We start from the raw sequence: 13,491 nt of genomic DNA, 5'->3' as shown, positions 1-13,491 counted from the left end.
ATACAGAGCTTTCAAAAATATTTGTCTACAACTGCAGTGTTCATTTCATTAGTCATTCAATCAATGATTTTATATCGGAGATCTGCATGTGCATCCCTACAATGCAAATGGTCCAACACGTAATTATTTAGTTTTTAAAGGCCTGAATTTATACGGTTTCTTTAAAGCCCGAGCGAGTTATGTATATCTATATTAAACGGTATCCACCTCTAACAAACTTCAGATCAGCGAACAGATCGGATGAATGTAAACTAGTTCACTGAAACTGAGGTAAGATAAAAACAGATATTTTCAGACTTATTTATTGTGATCATTGAAGTGTTTGTTCAAAGTAAAAACTAAAGTTTTTATAAAGTGCCCTATATTCACGGTCATTTGAATAAGAGCGTGTGCTCTCTCCCTCTCGCGCAGCACCTCAGGGAGACGCTCAAAGCAAAGTTGGTTAAAATTAAACCAATATGCTAGATTTAAATGGCAAATAAACATGTATTTGTGACTTGTATCCATGTATGACTACAGAAAGCACTTCACTATGAAAAAAAAAAAAAAAAGCAAATTCCGGGCATTTAAGGCAATTTAGACATCTGGGTCTGACTTTTTGGTGTAAGGACATATTGTCACTCTAAACAAGCATATATTACAGCTTTTCCTACTTGCATTATAACTTGTGGACAATGTTCCCACTTTGGTGATTGTTGTGCTGCCAAACGCAATTGTTGTATACGCAGGTCGGAGATGTGTTTTTGCCTGTTAGTCATTGACGTTCTATGAGAATTTGGACATACTAAGATGGCCGCTCGAACACTTACTCCTCCTGGCAGTTTACCATTGCATGAGTGATCCAGTTATGTATCAGTGGTTGACCCAGGTGAAACGCAGGCGAGCGTATCCATCTACAGATCCAGTCAGGGTCATTAGCGGAGCTTGTAATTGTGCGTGTCTATTTGATGCTTTATTTTCTTCTCAAAACCTTTTGCTCCAGATGCGTCAATAAACTTGAGGTGAACCACTGTACCAATGCTTACTGAACCGTGGGTGGCGACCCATACAGCTTTTTTTTTTTTAAACCCCTATTAGTTAGATGCGTTTAACATTGTAATTTACCTACTGTCAGAACAAACCTGTGGCTAATTTTTGTGTTGCAACTCACCAGTCGAGAATCATTGTATTATGGGATGCTTCAAGTCTGTGTTCTGAGGCAAGTGTGCTCACACACTCATTGTTGGTCTTTTTTATTGAATTGGATTATACTTGAATACTGGGTTATTATCTCACCTCAGACTAAATTAGATTTTAAGTGCTGCAAACGCACGCACTCAAATGTACACGCAGGTAGAGGCATCCCAAAAGGATTTTTTCCTAATTACCTCTAGTGGAATAATTGGATTTTATCTACCTTCCTAAAGCTTTGTGTGTTTGTGTTCATGTGGCTAGCCTCCCTAGCCTCAGTCTTTTATATTTCATCATGATGCAAAAGCCAAAATGTGATGTGGGTGTTTGTGTACATGTTTATTTGTGTAGGCTTACTGCGTATTTACCTTCCCCTTTGGCAGGATTTTGCAGATGAGCTGGACGTCATGCCTAAAATCACCATGGTGAATAACGTGATCCACAACAATCAGTGCTACGGCGTTATCTTGGTCAAGCCAGGTGACGCTAAAGTGGAGGATCTGCCTGCAGAGCCCAATGCTGCAGGTGCCCATTTCTTCTTCAGTATGCTTATCTCACCTCAGTTCATACAGCAGCAGGGTTATGCTCAAATTATCAAAAGCCATTTAATTAAGGGCAGTTGTTTGGAAGTACCTGTCCGTGGTGGACTTGTACTTGCAAGTTTACACTTGATATTAAGATGTCTTGGGTGATCCGATCTCATGTGGTCAGACGAGACCAATCGCTGTTTACACCTTACTTGCTTAAATGCGTTTCTTTTGACCACTTGTGTTTGGATTTCGAGGGGAGCGTCTCTGATTTCATGACGACATATTTCAATCACAATGTCAATGCATTACTGCATAAAAGTAAACTGCTGAAAAGTCAGAAAATGCAAGGAAAGCGTGAAAACCGCCGTGCTTTTTCTCCCAGATGCTGTTGAAATTATTTTAGAAAAAACACAACATTTCGAGCAAAATGATCCATTGTTTTAGTGAAGTACCGGTGCTAGTTGGGCTTCAGATGTGTGTGTGCTTCTCATCTGTGTCACTGCATGTTGATATCAGACACACTGAAGAAGATGCGTAAAGTTCTCGTGCTTATGCATCTGCTTTTTCAAATTTATGGATATTTCCTTTTACCCAAAAATAAAAATTATATTATTTACTCGCACCCATGTCATTACAAATTAATGGCTGCTGCTTTGTTTTCCCCATAGAGTACTTAAGGGGAATTGTACTTTTTACACACAACAGTTGATAGTTGCCACATCTGTCAAGCTTAAAAACAAAACAAGGAAAAACATGCACATTAAAAAGTTCATATGACTTATGGGTTAAATTCCAAGTCTTCTGAAACCATATGATAGCTTTGTGTGAGGATGTTGATCTGGTTCTTAAATCTGACTGATCTGGTTCTCCAGTTACTGACTTGATGGTCTGGTCTCAGTGTTTCTAAATTTAAGTTTATTAATTTAGTAGACACTTTTGCCCAAAGCAACTTACAAATGAAGATATCAAGTTAACAGCTCATGGGAGGGCAAGATTATCAGCGAATAGCAATTTAGATTTTGGTCTCACAAAAAAATAACTGCATACAGGTTTGGGGCGACATGAGTGTAAGTAATGACAATTGAGTGAGCATTTCCTTAAATTCTTATGTTTTGAAATCCAATAATTCTTGTAATTTCTTAGAAAATACACTAATTTGTCCTCGTTAACAGTTTTGATTTTCAAATTGGCATCATGGTCCACTGTGTTGGAGCTCTGAATATGTTTATTGTCTGCTTTATTTTTATTATGTGAGGAATACTGTAACCTTGCTGTTCTTTCCTTTTACACATCATCTTTGCCAAAAATTAAATGGGCCACAACTGCACTCCCCATTGCTGTAAATGGTTACATGCATGTCTGCATGCACTACACGCCTATATAGCCCATGAAGGAGCCCGCAGCACTCTGTCTGCCTATGCGAGAAGTGCTCTACTTTCTCCAGCGGTAATATGTGTGAAAATATATTCGCCTGCATACATTTTGGGTTAAAAATGCCCCCCTGGGGGTGTTGGAAGACCTGTCTGTAATGACTGCCAGCCCCACGCTACCTCTCCTCAACAAGAATGGCTGGTAGAGGGGGGAAAAAAGCACCAGTTTCATCTTGCGCTTGACATTCAGTGAAGGGTGGCTGTGAAGAAATGGTGCTTAATTTCTGAATTATGCTCAGCAGAAGGCATTTCGGCTTTAAATAAAAGTACACTCCATTTCTCCCACTCCTTCCTTTATGTTCCCACCTCTCACCGCCTGCTTTTGTCTAATGAACGCATTTACGTAGTCCTTTTCTCTGCTGGATTGAACTCCCACTTTTTTATATGAAAAAAGCATTGAAGAGGAGTGATATTTTAATGGTTTTAATCAACATGGGGGTGTTTTGCTTTCAGAGTTTGTAAGGAACATGCAGAGCCAGTTTTCTTCTGATTTAGGTTTAAAATATAAATAATGCATTTATTATTATGCAGGTGAGAGAGGTTCCAATAACAGATGCTCGGAAAAGTTGCTTGACTATATGTGCTTTACTCTTATGGCCTGCCTGTTTCCTTTTATTTGGCCTGTTGAATTGATTCCTAAAGTGGTAGTTCACCACCCCCCAGAAAATGCAGGGTGTGGTATTTTTCCTGTCTCTATCAAACCTGCAATTGTCTCATAGTGAGTTGGGCTGGGCAATATATTGCAAATATTCAATATAAGTTGCTATAATTGTGCTGATAATATAAAGCAATATTGTAATTATTTTTTATGTGCTTTTTATTTGGCCATTACATTTTATAAAGGCTGCATTAGTAGACTAATCTCATGATCCTTCAGGGCTGCACAATTAATCAAAATAACATCAAAATGGCGACTATGGTAATATGACTATTAAACTGCAAATAGCTGCGATTTAAAGACTGATAAACATGTTCCGTGTACATTTTAGAATAAACATGTGACACTATTCTGTGCATGGCTTGTGTTTTTAGTGCTTTTAGAACAATCCACATCCATTGTGAAAGAAAAGTAATGCATGTTCAAACATTCGCACAATTCCAAACATCGTATAAATGTATGCAGTTACTAATGTAGATTTACAAAAATCTACAAAGGCAGCACAGTAAAACAGAAAAGGAGATTACAGCATTTCAACAGATGCATAACATTGAAAGTGCAGCGTGTTTGCAGTGTCAAAATAAAAGCCCCAGGTGAAGTAAATGGGACAGAAATGTTACTTGTATATGAAGGTAAATAATACTTTTTCTTAAGCTGCTGTGTATCATTGTTTATAACGAGCGGTGCGGTGACAGTGCAACGCTTAAATGAGGAAAATAAGTAATTTGTCAGAAAGACAACACGTAACTTAAGTCGCTTTGGATAAAAGCGCTTGATAAATTACTAAATGTAAATATGATATATAAGTGCATATCAATGAAAATGACAAGATATCATTCTCCCTTGTTCATTTAGTGAAACGTGGGGAAACATGCCTTTAAATATTTTAAAGCCACTGCATAAATAAAACTATAAAATAATAATCTACTTGGCTACAATGGCTGTTTGGATGAAATCCGATAATCTAATAATAAAAAAAACGCTATTTCAGAACAAAAATTTTATATATTTAGATGGCTGAAAAATATTGAGATAATTTGAGCCAATATTGCCTAGAAGTGAATTCAAATTCCTTTTATACGATACACTCGCAGTATAAAAGCATGCATTTTCCTCTCTCGTGCAGTGTAGGAATTAACTCGAGTCTTTTAGTGTAGAATTACAGTGAAGTTCTTCTTTGTGTCATTAATGACTTTGTTTGCCAAGTGCATAAGCCTTCAATTTAGGGATGAGCTGTAGATGTGTTTCATACACCATCCTTTATTGTACCCTGTCATTTGCAGGCTGACAATATCCATTCAGATTTCTTACCACTGTAGGGTTGAATGAGGTTGTGTTGAGGCACCGGTCTGCATTGTCTGCTCACCAATAAGGAATAAAGCGATCCACAACTGCCGTTGAATGCTATACAGTGTTAATGTTGTTCCAATTTGTCTTGCTCTATTTATGATTTAAAAAAATAGTTCACCCAAAAATGAAAATTCTGTCATTGTTTACTCACCCTGCTGTTGTTCCAAACCCCAAACAACTTTCTTTTGTCGAATGCAAATGGGTCCAGAAAGGATACAAAGGGCCATTAAAGTATCAAAAGTGGTCCATACGGCTTGTGCGCTTTATTCCAGATATTTCTAATGCCATACGCTTTGTGTGAGAAACAAACACAACTAATGCACTGAAAGTCTTGATCTCAGGATCAAGTGCTAATATCTAGGGCTGCCCCCTGATATTCGACTAAATGTTAGTCGATGAGAATAGTCTTGGTCGACCAAGTTTTGTTTGGTCGTAGAGCTAACTCCACAGGAAACCGAACACCGGTGTTACCGCTGGTTGGATGCTAGGTGGTACTATGGGGTAATTTTCATTAAGCAGGGTTAGGGTTAAGCCTACACAATAAAACAAGACGCCTTGATTTCAAACATTGAGCTTTATTTTGTATTTATTTTAACAAAAAAATAAGTGCAATTAAAATGTGTTCAACTTTTTGAAAGTTGGTTTTACAACCGTTGTCAACATCTCTCTCTGGCAAAGAACCTACTTCATCTGTTCATTATCAGAGTGGTATTTCGTTGCCTGGGGGAGAGTGTGTGTGTGTGTGTGTGTGTGTGTGTGTGTGTGTGTGTGTGTGTGTGTGTGTGTGTGTGTGTGTGTGTGTGTGTGTGTGTGTGTGTGTGTGTGTGTGTGTGTGTGTGTGTGTGTGTGTTCCCTCGTATGGGTTTTTTTTTTATTACATCGGAAACACCCGGGCTGAGGGATCAGTGAATATACTAGCTTTAGTGATTTTGCATTGAACATTTTATTTAAAACAAATTAAAATACATTTCTAAATTAAAATTGCACTCCAAACAAAACCAAAACGCAATTAAAATAATTAAGTGATAAAAGAATGAGATATATATTATATATTTGCCTATACTGTCAGGCAAGTATCTGTCTTAACATGCAGGCAGATAATTACTTGCACAAATGAAGACATGAAAACAATCATAAATGTAAAAATAATTATAATGATGATAATCATTTTGAAATATAAATCATGGATCGAGGTGAACTTTTTTTTTTCTCTATAATTATGCACTGTTAAAGGGTGCTATAACACTTGGCTTAAAAACTGTAAAATGAATGTCACCATGATAAGCCCACACAAAAGCTGCCAATGCTGAAACATTTAAAGTCAAAACAGATGTATTAATCAGAGGTTTCATTAAACTTATTCACTTGCTTAAAAACAAAAAAACATTGACCGATAATTCCAAATACTGTCTGTCATTTTGGAAGATAACAATGATGAAAAACATTTAAACCAAGCTCCTTGTTTGTTTTTTATTAATCATCTTTACGAGGCTCATATCTTATGTCGCGCTGTGAGTGTACAGAATCTCACAGGAGTACACCCCTAACATTTTTATAAATATTTGATTTATATCTTTTCATGTGACAACACTGAAGAAATGATACTGCTGCAATGTAAAGTAGTGAGTGTACAGCTTGTATAACAAGTGAAAATTTGCTGTCCCCTCAAAATAACAACACACAACCATTAATGTCTAAACCGCTGGCAACAAAAGTGAGTACACCCTTAAGTGAAAATTTTCAAATTGGACCCCAATTAGCCATTTTCCCTCCCCGGTGTCATGTGACTCGTTAGTGTTACAAGGTCTCCGGTGTGAATGGGGAGCAGGTCTGTTAAATTTGGTGTCATCGCTCTCACACTCCCTCAGACTGGTCTCTGGAAGTTCAACATGGCACCTCATAGCAAACAACACTCTGAGGATCTGGAAAAAAAGAATTGTTGCTCTACATAAAGATGGCCTAGGCTATAAGAAGATTGCCAAGTCCCTGACACTAAGGTGCAGCACGGTGGCCAAGACCATACAGCGGTTGAACAGGACAGGTTACACTTAGAACAGGCCTCGCCATGGTCGACCAAAGAAGCTGAGGTCACATGCTTGGCGTCATATCCAAAGGTTGTCTCTGGGAAATAGACATACGAGTGCTGCCAGCATTGCTGTGGAGGTTGAAGGGGTGGGGGGGTCAGCCTGTCAGTGCTCGGACCATACGCCGCACACTGCATCAAATTGGTCTGCATGGCTGTTGTCCCAGAAGGAAGCCTCTTCTAAAGATGATGCACAAGAAAGCCCGCAAACAGTTTGCTGAAGACAAGCAGACTAAGAACATGGATTACTGGAACCATGTCCTGTGGTCTGATGAGACCAAGATAAACTTATTTAGTTCAGATGGTGTCAAGCGTGTGGCGGCAACCAGGTGAGGAGTAGAGCACTCTGAAGCAGAGCATGATCCCCTCCCTTCGGGGACTGGGCCGCAGGGTAGTATTCCAGCATAACGACCCCAAACACACCTCCAAGACGACCACTGCCTTGCTAAAGAAGCTGAGGGTGAAGGTGATGGACTGGCCAAGCATGTCTCCAGACCTAAACCCTATTGAGCATCTGTTGGGCATCCTAAAAATGGAAGGTGAGGAGCACAAGGTCTCTAACATCCACCAGCTCCATGATGTCGTCATGGGGGAGTGGAAGAGGACTCCAGTGGCAATCTGTGATGCTCTGGTGAACTCCATGCCCAAGAGGGTTAAAGCAGTGCTGGAAAATAATGGTTTGCCACACAAAATATTGACAATTTGGTCCCAATTTGGACATTTTCACTTAGGGGTGTACTCCCTTTTGTTGCCAGCGGTTTAGACATTAATGGCTGTGTGTTGTTATTTTGAGGGGACAGCAAATTTATACTGTTATACAAGCTGTACTCTCACTACTTTACATTGCAGCAGTATCATATCTTCAGTGTTGTCACAGGAAAAGATATAATCAAATATTTACAAAAATGTGAGGGGTGTACTCACTTTTGTGAGATACTGTATGTGAACGAGGTAGAGACGGAGTTGTTGTCGGCAGAGTGTGTGACAAGGCGGCACTTGTTAATGCAGAAATAATTACATAAATTTGAAGATTTTTAAATGGAACCCATGATGAACATATACCCTCTTTTTCGAACCTTAATAAAACATCCGGTTGGATTTCTAGATTCCCTAAGTGTCTGGGATTTGGCTGTTTTCATATTGAACTGGTCAAGACACGCAATGAAATCTAGCGCATCATATTCGTGCATTCTCTCTCTGTCTGTGCTGTATGTCTGTGTCTTTCTTACACACACACACACACACACACACACATACTTACAGGTCATGCGCAGAGAGCGCTAGAGTCCAGTAACTTTACTATGGAAATGTGCGTATGATTTTGTATTTTAATCTATTTGGGATTGCCTTCAAAACCTAATGTCCATACGCAGACATTTGTGAGAAAGTGATTCACGTTAAGTAAACAGACTGTTTGGAATGTTGTTGGTGATTTATTATTTTGCTTGGTAATGGGAATAAGTTGCGAAGCGGAAGGCTGTAGCATTCACATTGGAAGAACGCGCTAAGCATAATGGGTAATTTCGCTGCCTGTGGAAAAAGGTGGATGGAATATGATATTAAATATTGATTAAACTAAACTAATAATCCAGTTTGCTAGGGATTTCTCAACACCAGCAAAATGAACCACTTTAAAATAGGTTAATTACCTCACTCAAACACATCCTATCCACACATGAGCTTAATCACTATATCAACAACATATATGTAATATTACAACTTGCATCTGCACAAACGGTGAAGCGAATGAAGAGGTGTATTAAACTAAAGTTATGCGCCATTCATAAAATGGCTAATTTGCATTCCGTAACATGTTCCGAATATGCCGTAACATTTCTGTAAAAAAACACACCAAACGCAATGCAATATCCTAAACTGACAAAACACGGAAAATGTATAACATCACATGAAGAATTTGGAATAAAGTAGACCAACTTCTAAAGATTATCTAATACTTAACTGTCCTTGTTAACCTAAACTGAAAATAATAGCATATAATGTAACAGGCTACATACAAAATACTCAATTATTTACATGTATGATAGTCTACATATTTATATTAAGAAATTGTTTATACATTTATTTTGAATATTTGATTTAAATGTGTTCTGTTACAGTTTGACAAGTTTTTGTCATTTTGCACATTATCATCAACTAAAAGATATTATTTAGTTCAATAAAATTACATACCATTTTGTCTGAAAAACAGACTAAAATGTCTTAAATATAAATAAATATTGACTTAAGTCATATTAAGACATTTTCATGAAAGACAAACTATGACTAAAACAAAAAACTGTGTAAACATTAATTGCTTTACATCCGTTTGTTGCATTCATAAGTGTGGAGATGTTCAAATCATTCTTTTGAGTCAAATCTCAATCTGAAAATCCAGTTAGAAAACCTGTCTGAATGATTCATTGATGAATTGGACTGATTCGGTTCTTGAATTAATCTCATCTCGATCTGATCGCAGTGGTTGTCAGCTCGCTGGAGGGAAAAATAATAGAGTTAATAACGACTTCGATTTTGGTCTATTTCTCACACAAAGCTATCCTATGGCTTCAGAAACCACGGACTATATCACGAGTCATATAAACCACCTTTAATAAAATTGAATTACAATTTTTCTTTTGAAACTTAAAAGCTTCAGTTCCCATTCATATTGTATTGAAAAAAAGTAACCTGAACATTCCCGAGAATATCACCTTTTTTGTTCCACGGAAGATAAAGTCACATGAAAAGAACAACTTGAATGATGACCGAATTTCACTTTTGGGAAAATAATTTTTAATTTAGATCTTAAAAAAAAAAAAAAGAAAAAGAAATGCTGCTAACAAATATTTTCTCAAGCCTTTTGTGTCTAATCCGTTTTGTCAGATGACTCAGAGATGGAGGAAAAAGAGGAGTCTGAAGACACTGGGGAAAAAACAGAGGCAAATATGTATGATGTTCCAGTCATTGTGGTGGAGGAAGAGTGCCCAGCTATCAGACATGGCCACTCTGACACTCTAGACTTCACTGAAGGTAATGATGCCATCAAGCAAGAGTTGGTTGCCACATCGGCCAAGAAACATAGACTTCAGAAGAGCCGGATGAAGGCACTAGGGGCCATGCAGGCTGATGAGAGTCTACTCTCACAGGAAATGTTCATTTCCATTCACGGAAATCAATTCAAGCACAATGGCAAGGGCAGCTTTGGAACCTTCCTGTATTAAAGCCTTCTCTATGGCGAGCATGCACGGACACACTTAACTGTTCAAGTCTATTTATTTTCTATTTCTTCAATTTTGCTCCAAGTTTACTTTTAGCTTTCTATTAAATACTGTTTGTGAATGAAATGCGCAGTGAATTAAAAGCATGCTTAAAATGTACTCTATTTTTAAACTTTGTTACCTTTTTAACCAAAGTGGCGTTGTTTTTTTTTTTTCCTTTTTTTTATACAAGTACTTGTACATATTTACACAAAAAGTGCTGCACTTGGACTTTTTTTCCTTGTCATTTGTTTATAATATCACATGTTTTTGGAAATATGAGATGGTGATTACTGGGAGTCATATTCAAAGATTATACAGAATAGTGTCTTTAATGTTGAGTGTTCACAGAGTTCATGTTAACTAGGCCTCACTCGGTTGTCACATTACACTATAGTTTAATGTTCACTTGTTTAAAAGTAAATGCAGTGTTTTGTCTTAATTGTCTCATATCATGAAGAAATAAAGTAATATATCAGCCCAATTGGCAAAAATCATCCTTACATTTGTGTGTGTGTGTGTGTGTGTGTGTGTGTGTGTGTGTGTGTGTATATTTTATTTGGTTACTTTAAAAAAACAATGAATTTGTGAGAAGATTAAGTCCGGATTCACACATAGTCTGTGATGTGAGCAGTGCGTTTTCACTTCGGCGACCGTATTAACAGATTACAGCCTTCACATTCCGAGTGGGAGCCGCGAGGTGCAGCGTCCCAGATGTGACCATGAGTGGATAGTTTTGGCGTGCTTCGTTTTGCCACACTGCTGACGCTGAACTCAGCAGCTCTGGGTGTAAATAATCAGGAGATTATAGAAAAGGCGAAGAAGCAAATAAAAAAATATTTGAACCGAACCTAATATACACTACAATTTATAGGTTTGCATACAAACAAACACAAAATAACTAAAAAAAGGAAATAATAAATAAACTGCACTTTTGCCCGTTTTAGGTATATTTAGGGACTTAGTATTTAAGACATTAACCAATCACAACCAAGCGCGGTGATAAACAAATTTACATTACTGCCTGCCGTTGTCTTTGAAGCCACAATTTACCTCATTTGGATTTCCAAGGCCACACCAATGGAAGATACCTGACTGATTGAGGAGGTATAAATTATCCAGTCTCTACAAATGATAATTTATGGCTTTATGAAAGAAAATATTTGCCGTAGGAACCTAGAGAACCTTTATTTTTTTTGTATACGGCCATCGGAGAAACGTGGCCACTGTATAAGCCCAACACAACTGCCTCGCTCATGCTCTGCTCACGGAGTATGTGTGAATCAGACGTATGGGTGCTTTGCAGGGACAATGAAACGAGCAGGGTTTTCATCAATGTATTTTTTGCACATTTTGGGATATTGCTTAAAACTGCTGGATGGAAACGCCAAGATGCAAATTAAATCTCCAAAATGTGCATAAACAATTTACAGCCGTGGCCAAAGTATTGGCAGTGACCAATTGTGTTTCACAAATTTTTCTGCTTCAGTTGTTGTGGCGTTGATTCACATTGTTTCTAGATTATTGTGCAGAGTGATCAGATGTATTTTAAATAATGGCAAAAAGCTTCATTGGCCAAAAAAAATGAACTTTCACAAAAACCCAAATTTCAAATTTTTTTTTTTTTGGTCCTGACACAAAATGACCAGATCTGATTGGATTATAAGAGCAGACTGATTGCTATACATGGAAAAGAATTGCTTCCAAGCACTGTGTTCTTGTTCGCAATGGTTACCTCTAAAGAAAGACATGCAGCCATCGTCGATTTGCATCAAAATGGCCTCCCATGCAAGGAAATTGCTGCAAAGAATATTGCACCTGAAAGAACTATTTACCAGATCATCAAGTACTTCAAGGAGAGAGGTTCAACTGCTGTGAAGAAGGCTTCAAGATGTCCCAGATTGTCCAGTAGGCGCCAGGACAGTCTCCCCCTGAGGAGTCAGCTACGGAATTGTGCCGCCACCAGTGCAGAGCTTGCTCGATATTGGCAGCAGGTTGGTGTGAGTGCCTCTGCACGCACAGTGAGGCGGACTTTTGGAGAATGGCCTGGTGTCAAGAAGGACAGCAAAGAAGCCACTTTTCTCCAAGAAAAACATCAAGGACAGACTGAAATTCTGCAGGTAGTACAAGGATTGGACAGCACAAGACTGGTGCAAAGAGATATTTTCTCAGATGACGCCCCCTTCCGACTGTTTGGGACCTCTGGAAAATCGATAGTCCGGAGAAGAAAAGCTGAACGCTACCGTGAGTCCTGTGTCGTGCCAACAGTGAAGCATCCTGAGACCATCCATGTGTGGGGTTGCTTTTCATTCAAGGGAGTGGGCTCTCTCACAATCCTGCCCAAAAACACTGACATGAATAACGAATGGTATCATAACGTCCTGCAAGAGCAACTTCTCCCAACGATCCAGGAGCAATTTGGTGGTGATCCATGCATTTTCCAACATGGAGTAACTTTTCACAAGGCAAGAGTGATAATGAAGTGGCTCGAAGATAATTACATTGAAATTTCTGTGGCCAGGCAACTCCCCGGATCTTAATCCCATAGAGAACCTTTGGTCAATCCTCAAAAGGCGAGTGGACAAACAGAAGCCCACAAATTGTGATGAAATCTGAGCGCTAATAAGTTAAGTATGGATCGCCATCAGTCAGGATTTGGCCCAGAAGCTGATATCCAGCATGCCAGAGCGAATTGCAGAGGTTCTGAAGAACAAGGGTCAACACTGTAAATATTGACCCTTTGCATAAATTGAGTGATTTTGCCAATAAAAGCCAATAGAACTTATGAAACGCTTTCCAGTATACCAAAGAAACATTTGAAAAAACAATCTACAAATACTGAAGCAGCAAACTTTGCAAAACACAAAATTTATGTCACTGCTAATACTTTTGGCCACGGCTGTATAAACTCGCTTGAGGTGGATACATTTTGTATTCAGTGAGAAGAAATGCACAAACTATGATGGATTTACCAGACAAACTCTTGAATTTATTACTAATACAGGATTTGCATAAA

General features: G+C 38.3%; 1 protein-coding gene across 1 annotated transcript in view; it reads left to right on the top strand.

Moving 5' to 3' along the window:
- shcbp1 (SHC SH2-domain binding protein 1) overlaps window positions 1-10,946 on the top strand; it is a 31,072-nt gene extending 20,126 nt beyond the window's left edge. Inside the window, exons 12-13 of the mRNA XM_052153993.1 lie at window positions 1,554-1,695; window positions 10,102-10,946. Coding sequence (XP_052009953.1) covers window positions 1,554-1,695; window positions 10,102-10,439 — 480 coding nt within the window. The 3' untranslated portion in view covers window positions 10,440-10,946. The remainder of the gene's footprint in view (window positions 1-1,553; window positions 1,696-10,101) is intronic.
- Window positions 10,947-13,491: the final 2,545 nt, after the last annotated feature.

The sequence above is a fragment of the Xyrauchen texanus genome, chromosome 2 (assembly GCF_025860055.1).
Source record: "Xyrauchen texanus isolate HMW12.3.18 chromosome 2, RBS_HiC_50CHRs, whole genome shotgun sequence".
In the NCBI taxonomy this organism is placed as follows: Eukaryota; Metazoa; Chordata; class Actinopteri; order Cypriniformes; family Catostomidae; genus Xyrauchen; species Xyrauchen texanus.
The sequence above is the reverse complement of the archived record's forward strand: the minus strand, read 5'-3'. Positions and strand labels throughout refer to the sequence as shown.